We start from the raw sequence: 18,905 nt of genomic DNA, 5'->3' as shown, positions 1-18,905 counted from the left end.
AAACACCCCATGACAACGGTCTCTACTGCACACTTTTGTACTTGTCCCTGGTGAGACGCCGCAAAGAGCGAAGATATAGATATCACAACTGGAGGATATACATGTTCCTATGAGAGGACCGAACAGATTGACAACACTAAAGGAGTGATCAGCTAAGCCAGAAGACCGGTACGTCTTGGGTCTGTGAGATGACAGTGGTGATATAATGCAAGAGAACTACAGTGGTGTGTTTGGTATTTATCCCTCACGAGAACTGAAAACATCCAGAAACAGCGGAAAGAGAGGAACGAAAGGATAATTCAAGGAGCACCAGTCCCCTGAGGGAGCATTCATTTGTTCTTGGCGATTTCCCGCGCTGCCTTGATGAGAGGCGCGAGAGTCCGCAAAGGCTCGCTGAGCTTGAAGAAAGGATGCTGGAGTTAAGTGTCAGTGATCGCTGTCACCCATTTGGAGCCTGACGCATCGACGCACCTGTAATAATTGTGTAGCATCTGGTCGCTTCTCCGCATCCACTTCTAGTGTCTTCGATAGGTAATCCTTGAAGACGGGGGACAGAGCCTCAGGATTGGCGATTTGAGGGGTTCCATTAGTGGCGATCAAGTACAGCGCCTTGAGCGGGTTCTGGTTGAGATAAGGGGGCTCTCCCTCAATCATTTCTAGGGGGAAGGCACGGATTAGTCGATGTATGCGGTCACGACCGACAGCAGAACGCACCTATCGCCATGATACCCAAGCTCCAGATATCGACTTTAGGCCCGTACTCCTTCCTCGTCACTACCTCAGGTGCCATCCAATACGGAGTCCCGACCATAGTAGTCCGCTTCGCTCCTTCCGAGATCTGCGCACAGAATCCAAAGTCGGCTGCCCATGCCCATCAGCACAAACAAACGAAATACGACAGTGGGTTCCACTCACTAAGCTTGATGTCACCGTTCAAACTCAGCAGGACGTTATCACTCTTGATGTCCCGATGGATCACACCATGCCGGTGCAGGTGCTCCAGACCCTTACACGTCTCCCTGCTGACAGCGGCGATCTGGCCCTCGGTCATCAAGTTCGCGGTGACGACGTCCGTCAGGCTCCCGCCCTCCATGTACTCCATGACCACCCACAGGTCGTTCTTGTGCAGGAACGAGTCGATGTAGTTGACAATGTTGGGATGCCGCGAGGCGCGCATGACGAGGATCTCGTTGATGATGAGGTCCTTCTTCGGCTGCTTCTCGAGGTCCATTTGCTTGATCGCGACGCACATATTCGTGCCGACCTGGTAGGCAGTGTAGACGCCTCCCGAAGCACTGGGATAATATACCTCATGAAGATGAAACTCAAAACATAGATCAAGCGCACTCACCCTTGACCGATCTTCACCAGATTCCTGTATAACCTCGTCGGGTCCGCATCCGTACAGATAGCCTGCAGCCTCTTGATAATATCCGCCTCCTTCTCTTTATCCTTCTCCTTCTTCTCCCTCCTTCTCGGAGTAGCCACACCCGCCGCGCCAGCGGTCTTCGCCAAGTGCGCCGCCGCCGCGCTGGGCGGCGCCTGCGAGGGCGACCCGCGCTCGCGCTCCTTCCCAGCCGACTTGCTCGCGTGCAGATCGACCTGGGACGACCCCGGCGAGGCGCGCGACGGCTGCTTGTGCAGCGCCTGCTGGCCGGGCTCGCCGGGGCCCTTCGCGCGGTCCTTGGTCGTGTGCGACCGGCCGAGGGAGCCCTGCTGCTCTGCGGCGCGAATCTTGGAGTGCGTGGATGGCGCGCGCTGGGAGGTCGACCGGTCGAGGGTCGGGGTGAGCGGCGCGGGCGGGGGCGGGGCGGGGCGGTATGAGGACGGCGCGGGAGCTGAGGCGGACTGTGAAACAGCAGGAGGCTGGCCTTGGGGCTTCTTCGGAGGCGGGGGTGCTGTGCGCTGTACGACCGATGAGTAGTATACTAGAGGAAACATGCATGGATACTCACGGGATTTTGGAAGCCCTCCAGGGGATCGGCTTTCTGTGATGTCGAAGGCGATCCATGGGCCATCTTCTCCCACACGTCTCCCCGCGATTCCATGCCCTCCTGGTAGAACTTGACGATCTCCATCACGGCCTGGGGGTTCTTCTCCTGCTCGGTGCGCGAGATGCCGCTCTCCTGCAGGAGCTGCTGCCATTCCTTCGGCAGCCCCGTGAACTCGCCGGTGGAGGAGTTGAAGCCGACGTGCGTGAGGTGGACGGGGTCGTAGGGCGTGGAGATCTCGAGGCGCTTGTTGGTGGTGAGGAAGTCGGACATGAAGCTGAGCATGCCGCCCTTTTTGTTCTTGACGGTCGTGCCGCTGCGGGAGCGGCTGGGGGCGTGGTGGTACGGCGAGGACTGCGCGGACGCGGGGGCGAGGTCGAGCTGGCCGTTGGCGGGCAGGGATTCGTTGGGATCGGCGTAGAAGCCGTTGTCGTGGTTGGTGATGCCGACGGGCGTGGAGAGGCGGCGCGCGGCGAGGCTGCCCTGGGTGGGGAAGATGTCGTTGAGGTTGGCGGTGTTGGCGCGCGAGGGCCGCGGCGGGGGCGAGGTGCGCGTGGACGACATGTTGCTGGACGGCGGGGCGCTGTCGTCGCTGTCGTTCACGTTGGTGTTGTGCGCTGCGAACGGATCGCGGTCGACGGCGGCTGCTTCGGGCGTCGAGGGCAGGCTGTGTTTCCTAGCCCGGGCTGGCTTGTGAACCGAGTGTTTCTTGGGCGAGTGCTCGACCGGGGCCGGCGTAGCAGGAGGGGGTGGCGCAGCCCTGGACGGGAGAAAGGGATCCTTGAAGGTGGCGGCCTGGGCGGCGTGCAGGTTTGCCTCTTGCAGCAGCGCGTTGTATTCCTGGATAGACTCCCTCGACGGGCGGTGGTACTCGACGGTAAATTTTGAGTGGCGCCTCTGCGTGCTCGACGGTCGGGTAATAGCGCTTTGGGGCGAGGACATGGAACAAAGCAGAGCAATCAGATCGTGCGGCTGCGGCTCGATGTCTGCGCAATCCTGGCCGAAACAAGGCACATGCAGACTCCAGGCGCTGTCGATGGCGACGACGATGGCAGCGGCGGACGCGATCTATCACAGACGTAGCCGTCGGACGGGTTACACAGCGAGCAGCAATAAACGCCTCCTGGCAACCGGCCCAAGCCCGGCCTGTTTCCTCACGCCTCTCGAGCGCCTTGACCACCTATATCCAGTGTCCTCTGCACTGGTATCGTCCCTCGACGCTCTCCTTGCACGAGCAATGGTGCTGTTGTTATTCTGGCCAGGGCCCCAGCCAGGCTGATTGGCGTTGTAATGTCGGCGTGGCCAGTCTCACGCTGATACTCGGTCGATAACGCAAGCCTTCTCCCCCATTTGTCTCGTCCATCTCATAAGACGGGACCCTGTCGGACTACCCTTCTGCGCACTTTCTGTTCTCATCATGGACGCCTTTGATCCACCACCTGATGCAGTACGACCTCAACCTGTGGTGGTTGGCCTAGCAATATGTTACTGCTCGATGTATCAATTCGGCAGATGGACCCGTAAGGACTTGGTTCACTTCATCTTGATGTGACACGGCCCGAATACTCATTCCCCAAGGAATTCCTACAGGTTGTGATTTCCGTTCAAGCTGCAGCCTTATGTCAAACGTGATGAAGGCGCTGAGCCGCGGGACGTGACCGTGGCGTGTCTTTGCATCTGGGGCAAAGTGTTTCGCACCTTTGCCTCTCGACGTCTACCAGATACAATTCCACGAAGGGCACCCTCCAGGCTGGACTAACTTTGATTCTTAACTTGTCATGTTCACAGTCGGCTTTCCTCCACCATTATCCTGAGAACGAGTCAAGCATTTCCTATACGCGAGACGAGCGACATTGGCACCAGGTACGAGAGAATGCTGCCCAAGATCACTAGGACACTTGCCACGCCAAACGGTGCCCGTCGAGACTTCTCTGACAACATGTCTTCTCGGGCGGGGGCTAACGATGGCTGCTGGTATGGACATGTATCTCTTTCCACGCTCACACTGCGGTACCCCTTGCCGCTGCCCCTCTCTTAGCTTCCGCCAGGAGTGTCCTGAGCACACTTGGGGAATGCATTCCCGGACGGACGGCCCGCCATTCTTCGGACCTTTCGTGTTCCGACTGCACCGCTACAATGACTCGCAAGGATGCAGGGGCGCCGGGTCTCAGCCTTTCGTCTTTCAAGGGCGACATACATTATTTCACAATATAACTCCCGCCTACCTTTTGCGGTTCTCAGAGTGTTCACTCCGTCTTGTGCTGCTTTTTCTTTGTATGCAATGTCAGTCTTCCCGCGCCCTTGTCATTGACGATGACAGTGAGCACGTCTCGACAATAATACGCCAGAACGAAGCCTCGCAAACACAAAGCCTCCTATTGTGCAGAGGCCAAGAATCAGGAGGACTCGTCGATCGGGGCGCGATCTGCATTCCAATCTTGACCGGGGCCTTCCGGCCTGGACCCGGGCCAGTCGCATGACGTCCACCCAGCACACCCGCATAGCTTCTAGGCACTTCCGACGCTGCGCGATAGGTCCGGTGCGGAACGCAGCCCACAACACAACGCACACTCGCCTGCAGCATAAATTGAGCGAGGGGCCCCCCGGTGGAGCCTCTTTCCAAAGAGACGCGTCACGATTCTCACTACTTGCACACCGCCCTTGTATTTAAGACTTGCGGCACAGCCCGTCTCCTCAAGCTAGACTGTCACGACTTTACGACTCGCGATGAATACGAATACGCACGCTGATCTTGCCGCCGCCGCGACATCCTCACCAAACAGAACGGTCGTGTTTCCTTCGCAGGGACCGGACGGCGAGAGTCAGAGGAACGAAAATTCGATGGGGCGCCCCACAAGCAAGGACGGGGATCAGTGGCCTCCATTGCGCAAGAAGAGGGCCTCCAATGACCTGCGAGATCTGTATCAACATGGCAGGTCATTATCAGGTTAGTCTCTCTGACACCTTTTCAGTAGGAGAGGTATGCTGATCTCGCCCTTAGCCGACCAGACAACGTCGGAAGCTAGGCCCTCGACAGCGAGAACTCTGAGCAATGGGGTTCAGAAGAGTCTGCTATGATCACGACATGCCTAAATTGACTGACCACTGTATTTTTACGGTGGGTGGTTCTTGTAACATCCAGGGATATCGCAGTGTTGACTCCCCTTTGTAGACTTGTAATGGAGGACTTTTTCTTTGCGAATCAGTGTATGATACACCGGGGCGGAATATACTGTATGGATCAGGGGTATGCTGATGGACATTGTATGTAATTGTACTGCTATGTTATGCGGAATATGGCTTGTGAGGCCTTGTTTGCAAGAAAGTCTACGCGGAAAACTCACCGTCTCTCCTCAGTCCTCGAACAACGGTCTGAAATTCTGGAAAACCAGTTAGCCCGCATGTTATCACAAGATGTACGCGTTCTACCTTATCACTATGGCTTTTCTCTTGTGTAGGCAGGATTTCCGATTCGTCATATAGACTCAGGCTATCCTCCTCCATATCGAGCTCCGCGTGCTCCTCCTTTACGAAAGCGATCTGCTGGCTAAAGGTCGGCCCCAGGTATTCCAGCTCATCAGCGTCAGCGTCGCCCTCTAGCATCGCCTCGAACTCCGCAGCGTTCATGTTCTCTATTCCAAGGCCCGAGTCCCGAATGGCCTGCTCCTGCGCTTGCGACAGCTGCGATGCCGGGAGGAACAACGGCTCCGACGCATCTCTTCGCGAGGGTGATTCTGCCCTTTGGCTGAACAGCGGGGACTGCTGCCGAGGCACCGAAGGGGGAGGCATAGACCCTCCGCCCGGCTGCGACGTGCTCGACGCTCTGTTCACCGCTCTCTCATACCCATCAACGTCCGTCCGCTGGACCACCTTCATAGGTTTCTTGCGATCAGGGGCTCGCTTCGTATTGTCCCTCGCCGCGGGGGCTTCGTCTTCCTCGCGAGTCCGCTTCCTACTCTGGGATCCTGCTTGGCTGGCACCACCGCCGGTGCCGTGCAGCTGGCTCGTGGAGATGACGAAGAGCGCCTGGAAGGATTCGTCGTCGACGTCGATGAATAACGGCGAGAGAGGGTCTGTGAAGCGCAGGTCGAGGGTGAGCGCCAGTGACTCGGCGAATGCGATCGTAGCCTGCCTTGGTCTGCGTGAGATGAGTGTTGCACGGTAAGGTGGGAGATAAGCATACATTGAATTCGCGCAGGTGAAATGCGATTGTTATTGGTGGACAGTAGATATCGTAGACATCGAATTCGTCAGCGCTTATCGTGAGCTCCGTGGACAATTGGGCACCCGCTGTATTCTGATTAGTCTAGTCGACGACTGGATGAGCGTACTCTACATACCTTTCGAGTCAAAGAAACTGTCTACGCTCTTCAATTGTACGTCCGTGTGATTAAACGACCAGATAAGTTGCGGGTCGCTCTTCGTACTCTTGGTGGCAGGGAAGTGCTCGATCATGTCTTTGACGGAGCGAGGACCAATAGTCAGACGAGACTCGTTCAACGCTTCGGGTTCTCCGGGGGCCATAAGAGACGTCGGCGTGAGTAGCAGAAGCTTGTGCGTCTTGATGACGCCTGCAGAGTCTCGTTCAGAAGCCCGTGCACGCAGGTTCGTCGCGAGAGGCTTACCGTGCTTACAGTGCAGGCGGACGATGAGCTTGCTTTCTAGAGTGTCACTCTCAGCAGAATCGACTTCGTCTCGCTCGGACATGACGCCTTCGACCACTGAGAGTTCACATCTGGTTACGGACTTCTCCACAGTGCGGTGCTTCAAGATCGACAACAGAGACTGCCCGCACCACCCGCACCACCACATGAAGTGCATTCAGAAATACCAGCAAGCCGGATAACATACCTTGGTTAGTAGTTGGCCGGTCACCGTCAAAACCTCCTGCACGCCGTCGGCGAAGTCGTTCCGTTTCGACTTCTTGTCTCCAACGTTGTACCTCACGAAGAACGATTTCGAAAACTTGTACCGAGCATAAGCTGACATGGAGGAGTTTGTCGAAGAGAGCGAAAGGGAGTCTGGCGTCGCGTAGATGGTGAGATCATCGCCGTATCTTGATAGACATCCCAGGGCCCTGGTGAAGGCTAACTCGCAATTCTCAGCAATGCAGGTTTATGTTTCATCGCAACTGTCGACGCACGTTTGAGGCCCGTAGTGTCTAGTGTTGCTTGCATATAGTAACCCGGTCTGTGCTTGAAAGGGCAAGGCGGGGTCGAGGGGCGAGCTTCAGGTAACACGCGAACAAGTCCAATTACACGCGTCGCGTGACAGTTCCTCGTGACGAGCAGTGACACGTAGCGTCACGACCGTATAGGTGTCACGTCTATCCCTTAGCCAAAGCCAGAAAGTCGACCCCACTGGGAGGTCACACCGCCGAACGCGTTCGCGAACTGCAAATGCGAACGTGAGAACCACATCACGGTGCACGTGGGCGCGTGTCGATTCTGTGGCTCTGTCCACCGGCCACAGACGCGTACCCCTCTTGCTCATGTTAAAGTCTGCATAGCCTGAGGGTTTTAACTTGTAAGTTTATTGTATCAGTCTGTGAGATGAAATTGCTGGGTAATTGTAAAAAAATGTGGTGAGTAATCGAAGCTGTCTGTCCAATTGGGGTCACACGAACCCACTGAAGCCCCTTCCGTGCCCTCCCCCTAACAGTTTCCATGGTCAATACTACTGGCATTGCATTGGAAATGTGATGCCTCCACAGATGCCCTGTATACATATAATTAGTCATTGGGCATGGACAACTTGAAATTCATGGAAATTACTCTATTCACGTCATCAATATCCCTGGTATGGTACAATAATATGTGCATAACAAACTGTATTTTATGGATTGAAAGCATAGCCGCCATTGCCTTTCTCGCTCAATAACAGTTGCGGTGTGGCGATTCCCTAGGCTCAGGTGGCATGGCATCCCCTCACGTGCCCAGACGTTCGCCGAACACGTTCGCGAACGCGTTCGGCGGGCGAACCTCCCAGTCGCCTGGACGTTCTCGCCAAAGCATAAGATGGAGTCCTCAGAATTATACCATGCCAAGCAGCAGTTCATTCTGGGTCCGTATTATCCTTGGGCACTAGTAATATACGCTAATCCCTCTCGCAAATTAGGAGCCTACTCGTCGTTGATCGACTTGACACTACCTGACCCCAATTCCCCGGATCACAACCCCATACTGCTGTACAAGGCTCGAGCGCACATTGCCTCTGGCAGCCCCAAGTGGGTAACGGAGCTTGTTCCAGCAGATACTGAAGATGTTTCCTTGAAAGCTGTCACTGCCTTGGCCCGGTATAGACAAGCTACAGAAGATGCCGACAAGGACTCTGCACTAGAGGAACTGCGAGATCTGTGTGTAGAGATCGAAGGAGAGGACGGGAGCACCGACGAGAGACAGAAGGCTCTGGTGCGCGTTATAGCTGGAACCGCATTCGTGTGGGCCGGCGAGATCGAGGAAGCTTTGGAAACTTTGGGTGCTGGAACCAGCCACGAGAATCTTGAAGCGTGAGTCAGCAAATCCTCATCTGCTAACTTACAAACGATTATGCTGATTCTACGTGGTGCGCTCTGTTCACAATAGCGTTGCTATCACTGTGCAAATCTACCTCTCCATAAACCGCACCGACCTTGCAACGAAAGAGTTCAACCGGGCCAAGCGATGGGCAGAAGATGATCTCCTCCTGCAGCTCATAGAATCGTCTATTGACCTGGTGAAGATCGGAAATGATGCATACTCCAACCCGAACTCGTTCTACAACGAGCAACTTGGCAACCCGTCCTTGACTTCCCCGCACCTTTTGACAGCGCGTGGTGTCACACGCCTTCTGAGAGGGGAGATTCCAGCGGCCAAGTCGGACTTCGAAGAAGCACTCTCTCAGAAGCCTGGCGACCCGGAGACCTTCGCCGCCCTGACAGTAGCCTCCAGTCTACCAGGGTCGAAGAGAGGGGAAGGCGAACAATTCTGGAAGTACGTATCTCCGCGTCGTATTGAAGTCTTTCCCTTCGTATTGACTTGCGGGCGGCTAGTGATTTGACCAGCAAACACCCCGAGCATCCAATTGTCCAGGAGGTTTCGAAAAAGGCTGACCTGTTTGACGACTTTGCCACCAAATTCATTGTCCCACCTATGGCTGCGGTAGCGTAATCTATTATAGGTATTGATCCAATCTTGTCCAACACTTCGGAGTGATCAGGCGAAGAACGTCTCGTCCTCCGATAACATCGCCCTTTTTTGGGCGTTGTTTATCTTCTCTCGCCCTATGAGTGGACCCTTCACCTTCTCCTGTTCCCTGAGCATGCGCGCGACCCTCTTTCACGCTAGCGGCCAGTATATCCGCCCGAGAAACGTCGTGAGCGTTGAACTATTCTAACCATGACAGTCGGTAAAATTGTCAGGCCGACATGCAGCGGAAATGGCATACTCGGCTTTCGCGACAGTCATTGGCACCACGCATCGAATGCTATACTGGTATGTTGATTTAGACCCGCCAAAGGTTCCGTACCTGTCTGACTTAGCGTCCGTCGTGCACCGTAACTCAGGTCCATCACAACCATTGGCGATGTCAATGGGACGTGCTGGACCTTGGCTGGTCCATCAGGAAGCTGTTGTATACTCCGCTCGACGGTATTATGACGCTTCTTCGGTTCAAGTAATAGATCAACTCTGCATGCTTATCGGTGACTTCAGTGTTGTTCAGCAAAGGAATTTGCTAGTGAAGGTAACTTCGATGCCCATTTCCACCTTCGCATACTTTATGGATGGTCGGCGGACACTGCGGCCTCTTCAAGCGGAATATGAAGTGCAACGATAGTCAACACACCCCGACGAGCCTGAGAAGCTTTCCAGATCTGCACTCGCTGTCACTGTTGTTATTCGGGTTTAGGGAAGTCGGCCTCCCATGTCTACATGTCTAACTTGCATGGAAGTACGACGTCCTGGCATCATACTTGCCGGGGTCATAGGACGAATCCATTGACGACTCCTGATATATAAAGGCGCGCCGCCTTGGTTAACGCACCCCCGGGCCTGCATCACTGAGTGCACTAAGATAACATGTCTTCTATATTGCAGACTGTTTCAGCCACAGTGCGTATCTTTCGCTTACTTCGGTATTATCCTCGTTTAACGCTTTCCAAGGCTGTAAGAGCGAAAGACGATGCTGAGAGGGTCGTCGAGGAATTTCGCGCGAAGGTTTGTCTTATCCCTGCATGGTCGGGACAATGCATGCTTGACATATGATAAATTAGATAAAGCAGGACATATCTTTTATCCCTGATGCAAGCACACTGGTATGCATGCTCCCGCTTGGAACGATATCTCTGGCTAATCACTGCAATGGGCAGGGTGCGGTTGTCGATGCAATCAGACACAACGACGCGATAGACGACAGGAAGATGCTAGTGTGTAGATCTTCGGCGTGCTACATGCCGGCAGTTGCGCTGACGTATATAGCTTGAACACGTCTTAGTCCTGTTGTCCCGCTTGCCCCAAGGCGACCTCCTAAAGAAGCTTCAAGATGCTACCGTAGAGCTGTGTAGGTTTCCTCCTCTACAATGATTTATTAAACCTTGTTGCTGATTTATCGCCCATTAAGTATACCTTGATCTGCCCCATCCTCCCGTGACATACATCGGGTCCGAACACGCTTTCCGCACGGCCGATGGATCCTATAATAACATTGATAACCCTAAGTTAGGTCAAGCGGGAACCCCGTACTCCAGGAGTGTACAGGACATACATCTCCTTCCCACAAGAGTCCTACCTGACCCCGGTCTCGTCTTTGATGTTCTCTTGAAGAGAGACGGGGTGAGTAAAGTTCAATTGTCGAGGAAGCAGGCGAAAGTGACATGGCCGATAGTTCGTGAAACACCCTGCGGGGCTCTCTAGTCTGTTCTTCTCTTTTGCTGCTCTCGTCATCCACAGGTTTGCGTTGTTCTATAGCTCGCTCCGGTACGGCACCGCTGACCAGCTTCAAGCATTTTCCGTACATCCCACCAGAACTATGATATAAACGAGACATCCTCTTACGTTGATCTTGCACCGTTATACGGTAATAACCAAGACGAACAGAATAAGGTCAGGGTTCGAGATGGTCGCGGCCTCCTCCACCCGGACGTCTTCGCGGAGAATCGTCTCCTACTCCTGCCGCCCGCCACCTCTGTACTGCTGGTCCTCTTCAACCGTAACCACAACGTCAGTTCTGGCAAATGTCTTCTCTCAGTGACGAATGCTTATCACGCGGCCTTCATCTAGTACATCGCTCGCAAGCTATTACAAATCAATGAAAGAGGGTGGTATATTGATCCTGACACTATTGACCCTGTCGACACCGAGAAAAATGCGAAGCTTCTGCAACAGGAAGAAGACATCTTCCAAACGGCTAGACTCGTCAATGCTAGCTGGTTTGCGTCGGTTGTCATGTCAGACTATTTCAGTAATATCCTGGGATTGGTTCGGGATGGGAATACTTGGGTTTTGAATCCCTTCGAGGTAGATACATCCTGGTTTGAACTCCCTTCTGTGCTCTGACATGGATTTGTATAGGACATCAGGAAATCAGATCATTCCCTCTTCGAGAGAGGAAGAGGCAATGCCTGCAGCGTTGAAGTGAGGACTATCTAGGCTCCTTCGGGATTCAGCTGACAAGCACGACTAGTTTAATTGTCTCTACAGATGGCATGCCACAATGTCAGTCGCCGATGAGCAGTATACCCAGCGGGTGTTTTCTCAGGTGTTTCCCGACAAACCTATGGATCAGGTGACACCTTTTCTGTAATACCTGCCCATAGTTGTCTGACCTTTCCCAGGTTACCGCCGCCGACTTCAAGGAAGTCGCAAAGAAACAAAACGATATGGATCCTGACTGCTCCCATTGGACTTTCGGCGGGTGAGCAAGGCAGGACTTCATAGGCTGTTTATGTTTGATGATAAATATCTACCATCAGGTTGCAACGGCAAAAAGATGGTACCTTCAGAGACGAGGATCTGGCAAACTTCCTGAGAAACTCGTATGCAACTCCGGTCTGTCGCTGTGATCATGACTTTGACATGACAACGTGTTTAGGACTGAGCAACCCGCTGCTGCCTTCCGCGCTAGAGGCACACCGGAGGTCATGCGCTTAAATGAAATCATGGGTATTACCCAAAGTCGTGCTTGGGGCTGTTGCTCACTCAACGACTTTCGAAAGGTGCTTTATTCCGTCCTTGTGTTCCCGTAATGTACATGATACTGAACGTTCACTAGTTCCTCGGGCTCAAACGTGCGTAGATCCCATTTCACTGCAGACGAAGTAGCTCATGCCTGGTCATATTCAGCGTACAGCAGTTTCTTAGAATGGAACCCCGATCCAACGATCGCTGCTGTTGCCGAGAAGCTCTACCATAGTATCGACAATCTAGAGCTCTATGTAGGTCTTCAGGCAGAGGAAGCTAAACCCGTTGTTGAGGGCGCCGGTCTTTGCCCAGGTGAGTGCAGTACAAGTCCCTTTACCAAATCTCTAACCTACTTTGTGGTAGGATACACCATCAGCCGAGCAATTCTGGCCGACGCCATTGCTTTGACAAGGGGTGACAGGTTCTTCACCGCGGATTACACGCCGTACGCTTTGACTACTTGGGGCTTCAACGACTGTCAGAGGGATCCCAATGGCCCAGGCTTTGGCAGCATGCTGGGTCGCCTCTTCCTGCGCACGCTTGGGGACCAATGTCGTCCCAACAGCACGTATACTTGGTTCCCTCTGATGACTCCAGAGTCAATGAAGGACGTTCTGACGAACCTTGGCAAACTCAATGTATACGAATTCGTTAGACCGAGTACGCAAAGGCCGCTGGTTGTCATTGATGATTACAGGATCGTCAAGGAGATCTTGAACAATGACAACTTTGTCGTAGTGGGTGTCGACAGGGCAGCTCCTTTCATCAAGGGTGAAGGGTAAGGATTTGATTTTTCAACCATAACCGCCGACGTCTGAGTTGCACCAGTTTCTTCATTGCATCATCCGACCCGGAGCAAGGGCGCAGGGAGCAGCGGGAGTTCCTCCGCTTCCTCGCTGGCACGCCCGAATTAGTGCAAGCGGTCACGAAGTACTTCAATCGCAAAACCGTTGAGCTCATACGAACGAACACGTATGGTAACGTCGGCAGCAACACTAAGAACATTAACATCGTACGGGATGTCGTGAGATATGCGCCGGTTCATTGGGTTGCCACAGAGCTGGTGCGTCACTTTGATATGGCTTTATTCTGGTACTTGAGCCGTGACGATCTACAGGCTGGGATTCCCATCCGGTCCAAGGACCATCCAGATGCCCCGTACACTGAACAGCAGCTGTACGACATAGTCACTGGGATCTACGAGTAAGTGATTTACTGAGGGTGGGAGATCTCCTTGACCGTTGGTTAGGTATCTTTTCCTCGACATCGACCCTGCGAAGGAGTTGACCCTGCAGGATACTGTAGGAAAGCAGATGAAGGAACTTCTGGGCCACATTCACTCAGGTCTGAGTCGCCAGGGGTCTGTGAGTATTCGATGCCAGCACCATAAAGATTCCGAATCGCTTAGCATCTCGCAGCTTCTGTCCGGCATATGGGACACCATCTCTTCCATTTTCACTGGCCAGTCCAATACCGACAAGGGCACTTTCGCGGAACGCTTTTCGACATCCGGCTGGTCACAGGACAAGATGGCGAACACGATACTCGCGGTCCTCATCGGCTCGACGGTGGAGCTTTCCCAGAGTACGTCTAGTCTCAGCTTCTTTTAAATTCATGACTGACATTGGGAACTTACAGCGTTGACTCATGTCATCAACACGTACCTCGACGAGAAGCATGCCTCCACGATACAGCCTTACAGTAGTACCTGGGATGCCACAGCAGAATCCGTCGTACAAGCATTTGCGCGTGAAGCTATCAGTAAGGATTTGCGACGTATGAGCCATGAAGCCTTCTTGACTTACCATGTGCAGGACTCGACCCTCCCTTCGCTGGCGTGTATCGTGAGTGTCTCTCCTATAAGCCTTTAAGATACATTACTGAACGTCGGGACAGGTGACTGCCGTCGGGGAAAGTCCATCGGTACTTTGTCGGTCCAAGCCAAGGACCGAGTGTTCCTTGACATGGAGAAGGCTCACAAGAATGTAAGACTGTCGCTTTGAGATACCTTCACTTGCTCACAGAGCCGGTGGCAGGATGCCGTCTTCAAGCACTCTGGCGAAGTTAATCAGAATCGCCCGAAAGAGTCCTATCTGATCGCGGACGGCTCTACAAAGTGATGCTCATGCTCTAGCATTATGCAACGTACTGACCACCCATGTCTCAGCTGCCTTGGAGAGGAGCTCACCTTGAAGGTCTGTGCTTGTGTCAGCGTCCGCACTGTGTCTGATCATGTTTCTTTAGATCATTGCAGAGATGCTACAAGTTGTCTTCACCCTAGGGAATGTGCGTCGGGCTCCCGGCAATTCTGGAGTGCTTCAGAGGTGAATATCGCCCAGGCGAAGTACCACTTAAAACTTGTGCTAATGACTTCTCCAGGCACAGGAACGAAGCCAATCAGGCAGCGCGGTGGGAGTACCTCAAGGTGGGGGGTGTAACCTTCTGGCCCGACTCTATGGTCCTACAGGTAGTGCTGTTCTACATGCGATGTTGGTCAGCCCTAATATTAATATTCTGCCATAGTATGAATGAAGTTACCTACCGCCTACGCGAAAATGCGGTTGCATGGTTTGCTGCGTTTTGTCCTCCATGTCGTAACCTGGGTTCCCCTATAGCCTACGATAATGTTTATCATTTTATACACACCATATGTTGCATTTTGAGTGCCAGTCGCGATCTAACTATATCATTATGGCGGACATGAGAAAGCACTCGGATCGTATGGACGGCCGTAAAGCGCGGAAACCCTGGGAGAATTATGGCCCGCAAAGTGATGGCACAGCTTACCACGATCCCCGATCCAATCGACGCGTCCGATCTCGGGAAGTGATGCGTCAGCTCTTCCCATTCGGCATGGATCTCTCTGCGGAGACGCAGCCAGCCATACACGACAGCCTTTCTCTATTCCTACTCTCAGAAAACCGACATATTGTGAACAACCCACTTGGATACTACTGTAATGGCTTCCGTGCACCTCCTCGTCTTGATTCATGGTATGTGGGGAAATCCCAGCCATCTGGCCGAAATGAACCGAATAATATGCGAGACGCATAAGCGCAAGGACGTGGAAGAGTCAAGTAACGCTGAGTTGGAGGTGCTTCTGCCAGAGACCAACCGCGACGATTCCACTTATGACGGAATTGATTGGGGAGGAGAACGGGTAGCGGAAGAGGTAAGTGATTCCTCCTTGGGTGGGGCTTGTTGTTCTTCACAGGGTATTCAGACGTCGCGTAGATCTATGCAAAGGTAGAGAAAATAGAAAATGATGGTAAAAAGGTCTCCCGATTGTCAGTAACGGGCTACAGTCTGGGTGGATTGGTCGCGCGATATGTAATTGGGTAAGCAAGGAATATCCCCCCATAGACCAACATTCGAACTCGGGTATACTACAGGATCCTTTTCCAGAGAGGTTTCTTCAATGAAGTGACCCCGGTCAATTTCAACACCGTTGCGACACCGCATATTGGGTTGTTGCGCTACTCTTCGTTCTTCTCTTCCGTCACCCATGCCCTGGGACCGAAGCTACTGTCAAGGACGGGGGAGCAGTTCTACGGAGTAGACAAGTGGTCTGTTAGAGGAAGACCCCTTTTGGATGTTATGGCAGATCCAAGTATGTCTCCTAAATACTTTCTTGTTTCGCCTTACCTAACGTTTGCCAGATCGTATCTTCTACCAGGCTTTGGCCAAATTCCAGCATATACGGATTTACGCAAATGCGTGCGTTCTCTGCGCTAAATCATACATCTGCCCATTGTTGAGTTCCCTTCTAGCGTCAATGACCTGACAGTACCATACATCACGGCCGCCATTGAGCCGGAAGATCCCTTCGTCGAACACGAGACGAATGGTATAAAGATGTATGACTTCACTTCTGGCAGTCCGAAGTGCGGCATTGATAGGCGTTATTTTGGTAGTGAACTGGACGAGAAGTACGATCCCATCATAAAATCGTATTTCCTTCCTTCAGAGCCTCCCGTCATCCCGAAGCCGTCAGTGCTATCCAGGGAATGGTTTGCAGGTCTCAAACCTCGACCATTCTTACCTCCACCGCTACAATTCGCTTTCCCTTTCAATATCGTGAGTTTTTAGCGAGGTTCTCCTTGGCTGACAGCTGAGCCGTTTGCTTTCAGCTGATGTACCTCGCCCTACCGTTCTTAGTGCCGGTGATCATAACCCTGGTGCTGATACGGTTTACCTCCGCTTCTAAGTCGTCGCGAGCTCGCATCCAATTACTCGAAAGAGACGAGTCCTACCGGAACAGACTTGTCCATTTGATCTCGGATGTCGAAAAAGACGTGGAGGGTGCCGTTGGCGAGTTCATGGTCGATGCGGGCCTGACATCGGACTCCAGTCGCTCCGGGGAACAGAATCTCGAGGATGAGTCACTGCAGGCCATGCAAAAGCCGTCCTCACATTATCCTATCCTCAGCCCTGCGCAACGGACTCGCATCGCCGCGCTGAATAGCTTGCCTGGCTTGCGCAAAGAAAGGGCATTCATACACCCGACCAGAAATTCGCATGCCACGATTATCGTCCGGGATCCCAAGCGGTTCCCGTTTCACAAGCGGGGAGAGGGAGTCATCAGACATTGGGCGGACCATTTCATCCTGTGAGTTTGCAATAGATCTATCTTGTTAGGAATGGATTCTCTGTGGTACGGACTATGGTACTTTGTACACTCTTTTGTCTCTAGACTGTAACTTATATTTGGCGCTGTCGTAGGTAGATGGCCGCTGCCGTTAATGAGCTGTGGCTATTGTTCACCTGGTTTGATGCCCTCTCATCCTGTCCCCGCACCATTGTCCCCTCGCCCGAAGCTGTTTGGCTTCCATCTTTGGTACCGTAACTCACTATCACGTGACGCGGAACTAATTAACGCGATCGGCACGCGTCACGTCGCTAAAGACAATTAGCTGCGAACGAGAAGGCTGCGGTGCGAGTGGGCTCTGGCACTTTGCAGCTGGACCTACTTATACGCCGCGATGGATCCACAACTCGGACTCGTCCCCGCCCCTGGTTGCGTGGTTACGTCGTACAGAGTCAAAACCGGACCCGTATACTCTAGACGACAATACGACGACCTGGCGTCGTCTGTCTAATCCTCATATATATTGTATCCGCTCGCCATAGCTAGCTTCGGTGCCCCATTAATTATGTCCAGCACTGGCAGCCGCAAGAGAGCCCAACCTACTGAGAATGACGGCGCTGAACGAGCTCGCCCTGATAAGATCCAACGTGAGTCTCATGTACTGCTGGTCTGTAGAGTTGACTTCTCATTCACGATACAGGGTTATCTTCCTCTCCAGCGGGTCCCAAGGCCCATACACGACGGAGGAAGAGTTCCCATCCAGCCGACGATGCTCAAGAAGGTATTAACCAAGGGACAAACATGTTGAGCATGCTAATAATCTAGTATTCAAGGAAGTCTCAATTACGACGGGGTCCACATCACAAAATATGCCAAGCGAATGTGAGCCAGGAAGACGAGGTGCTTGAGAGTGCGACTGACTGGCTTCTCATCCTAGTTTCCGTGAGATTCGGAAGAAATGGCGAGGACTACACCTCACTCAAGGCTCGAAGAAATGGTATCGCCCTTCCAACATTTCGACGAAAGAGCGTAACAAAACCACGAAGAAGCTACAGGTGAGCTCGACTAGTGTTTCCGGTTGAATGCCATGTACTGACTAATGTGCGGTGAGGTTGTGCGGGACCTGTTAAGACTTAAGCGTAAACTGGGGAAGCAAGCTGAACTCGAAGGGTCTGATAGTGATGCTGAAGCACATGCGGTTGCGGACATGCTCATAGAGACGAATGCAGAGTTTTCTCTCGACGATTCTCAGCACGCGTATCGGAGCCCTGGCTTCCCGGCTGTGGACTCGCGTAGATTGTCCCCGTACACAGATGCATCGTCCAGCCGGTGTACCTTCGACGCTCGCAGGTCGTCCCTAGCTTCAGAATCGTCCTTCAGCTTGGCCACGTCCGACGATGGTACGCTGGTGGAAGAGGTAAGCTCCTTTGCCACAGTCACACCCGCCTCTTCTCACCCGCTTGGAGAACTCGTCGTACTCCCCCGGCTATTCCTGGAAGGAAGCCGAACGCCTGCAGCAACAAGCCCGCGAGGCGCTCGTAGCCGTGGACAAACTACAGGAACGGCTCGCAAGCGCCGATGCCGAGCGGCGCGCAACGGTGGTCGAGAACGCGGCATTCCTTCAGAGCGTGCGCGGGCTGGCAGCGATGGTGGACCGCGTTGCTGGGCGGCTGGGGGCGGCGCCTTGGTCCTGCGCGCGGGCCAAGGGAGGGGAGGAGCTCCTGGATGAGATACGGGCGCAGCTTCAGGAGGCGGACAGGTTGATCGGGGTTTGGGAGGAACTGGCAAGGGCGCTCGTTGGGGAGGTGAGGAGACGGGATGGGGTTATTTCACGGAGGGATCGGGAGTTGTTGGCGGTGCGGATGGCGGTGACGGATGGGCAGGCGTTCGATGGAAGGTAGTCGGTCTTTGGGAGAGGCTGAGATGTAGTGCTGGAGATGGAGGTCAGTGAAGTGCCACGGTGAACGTCCAGGTGCGTTTCCATACGAATACTCCCCCGTTTAGATCCTTATTGACGTCTATGATCAGCTCTTGGTGTTCTAAAGATCGTGGGGCCTCAGGGCACCGTACCTAATCCTCCTGACCTCCACCCTTGCAAGCATTACACGTCTGTATTTTTGGTCTTAATATGTTATTCGCTAATGTTTACCGTGTACGATACGGTCACTC

At 53.4% G+C, this 18,905-nt stretch overlaps 6 protein-coding genes across 6 annotated transcripts; 4 read left to right on the top strand and 2 right to left on the bottom strand.

The window, feature by feature from the left end:
* Nucleotides 1–20: 20 nt before the first annotated feature.
* Nucleotides 21–2,555, bottom strand: GLOTRDRAFT_75230 (Pkinase-domain-containing protein; the record flags this gene model as incomplete). The annotated part of the gene is made up of 6 exons (XM_007867034.1): nucleotides 21–413; nucleotides 472–656; nucleotides 715–861; nucleotides 916–1,295; nucleotides 1,352–1,905; nucleotides 1,956–2,555. The coding sequence occupies 6 exons, from the start codon at nucleotides 2,553–2,555 to the stop codon at nucleotides 330–332; spliced, it is 1,950 nt and encodes a 649-aa protein (XP_007865225.1). The 3' UTR covers nucleotides 21–329.
* A 1,957-nt stretch (nucleotides 2,556–4,512) lies between these two features.
* On the top strand, nucleotides 4,513–5,495 carry GLOTRDRAFT_115740 (uncharacterized protein). The gene is made up of 4 exons (XM_007867033.1): nucleotides 4,513–4,938; nucleotides 4,993–5,109; nucleotides 5,164–5,294; nucleotides 5,349–5,495. The coding sequence occupies exons 1-2, from the start codon at nucleotides 4,719–4,721 to the stop codon at nucleotides 5,067–5,069; spliced, it is 297 nt and encodes a 98-aa protein (XP_007865224.1). The 5' UTR covers nucleotides 4,513–4,718; the 3' UTR covers nucleotides 5,070–5,109; nucleotides 5,164–5,294; nucleotides 5,349–5,495.
* GLOTRDRAFT_115739 (uncharacterized protein) lies at nucleotides 5,319–7,168 on the bottom strand (the record flags this gene model as incomplete). The annotated part of the gene is made up of 7 exons (XM_007867032.1): nucleotides 5,319–5,538; nucleotides 5,605–6,119; nucleotides 6,175–6,281; nucleotides 6,332–6,562; nucleotides 6,617–6,776; nucleotides 6,843–7,078; nucleotides 7,135–7,168. 7 exons carry the CDS (start codon nucleotides 7,166–7,168, stop codon nucleotides 5,319–5,321), a joined length of 1,503 nt encoding a protein of 500 aa, XP_007865223.1.
* Nucleotides 7,169–8,008: 840 nt separating this feature from the next.
* GLOTRDRAFT_39548 (uncharacterized protein) lies at nucleotides 8,009–9,029 on the top strand (the record flags this gene model as incomplete). The annotated part of the gene is made up of 3 exons (XM_007866586.1): nucleotides 8,009–8,054; nucleotides 8,109–8,499; nucleotides 8,576–9,029. The coding sequence occupies 3 exons, from the start codon at nucleotides 8,009–8,011 to the stop codon at nucleotides 9,027–9,029; spliced, it is 891 nt and encodes a 296-aa protein (XP_007864777.1).
* Nucleotides 9,030–10,048: 1,019 nt separating this feature from the next.
* Nucleotides 10,049–14,680, top strand: GLOTRDRAFT_138220 (linoleate diol synthase; the record flags this gene model as incomplete). Its single annotated transcript, XM_007867031.1, has 29 exons — nucleotides 10,049–10,081; nucleotides 10,133–10,186; nucleotides 10,243–10,284; nucleotides 10,339–10,395; nucleotides 10,448–10,529; nucleotides 10,590–10,801; nucleotides 10,854–10,918; nucleotides 10,972–11,188; nucleotides 11,249–11,485; nucleotides 11,540–11,602; nucleotides 11,652–11,753; nucleotides 11,803–11,882; nucleotides 11,941–12,003; nucleotides 12,060–12,183; nucleotides 12,240–12,255; nucleotides 12,311–12,460; nucleotides 12,512–12,926; nucleotides 12,977–13,211; nucleotides 13,266–13,351; nucleotides 13,398–13,512; nucleotides 13,567–13,732; nucleotides 13,787–13,909; nucleotides 13,963–13,992; nucleotides 14,045–14,133; nucleotides 14,185–14,264; nucleotides 14,316–14,343; nucleotides 14,393–14,472; nucleotides 14,528–14,615; nucleotides 14,672–14,680. The coding sequence occupies 29 exons, from the start codon at nucleotides 10,049–10,051 to the stop codon at nucleotides 14,678–14,680; spliced, it is 3,141 nt and encodes a 1,046-aa protein (XP_007865222.1).
* Nucleotides 14,681–15,143: 463 nt separating this feature from the next.
* On the top strand, nucleotides 15,144–16,761 carry GLOTRDRAFT_40301 (DUF676-domain-containing protein; the record flags this gene model as incomplete). The annotated part of the gene is made up of 7 exons (XM_007866637.1): nucleotides 15,144–15,320; nucleotides 15,383–15,486; nucleotides 15,541–15,758; nucleotides 15,808–15,865; nucleotides 15,919–16,005; nucleotides 16,063–16,225; nucleotides 16,279–16,761. 7 exons carry the CDS (start codon nucleotides 15,144–15,146, stop codon nucleotides 16,759–16,761), a joined length of 1,290 nt encoding a protein of 429 aa, XP_007864828.1.
* Between the last annotated feature and the right edge of the window lie 2,144 nt (nucleotides 16,762–18,905).

This window comes from Gloeophyllum trabeum, assembly GCF_000344685.1.
Source record: "Gloeophyllum trabeum ATCC 11539 unplaced genomic scaffold GLOTRscaffold_00005, whole genome shotgun sequence".
Taxonomy (NCBI): Eukaryota; Fungi; Basidiomycota; class Agaricomycetes; order Gloeophyllales; family Gloeophyllaceae; genus Gloeophyllum; species Gloeophyllum trabeum.
Note: the sequence above shows the minus strand (reverse complement) of the source record. Positions and strands in the feature narration are given on the sequence as shown.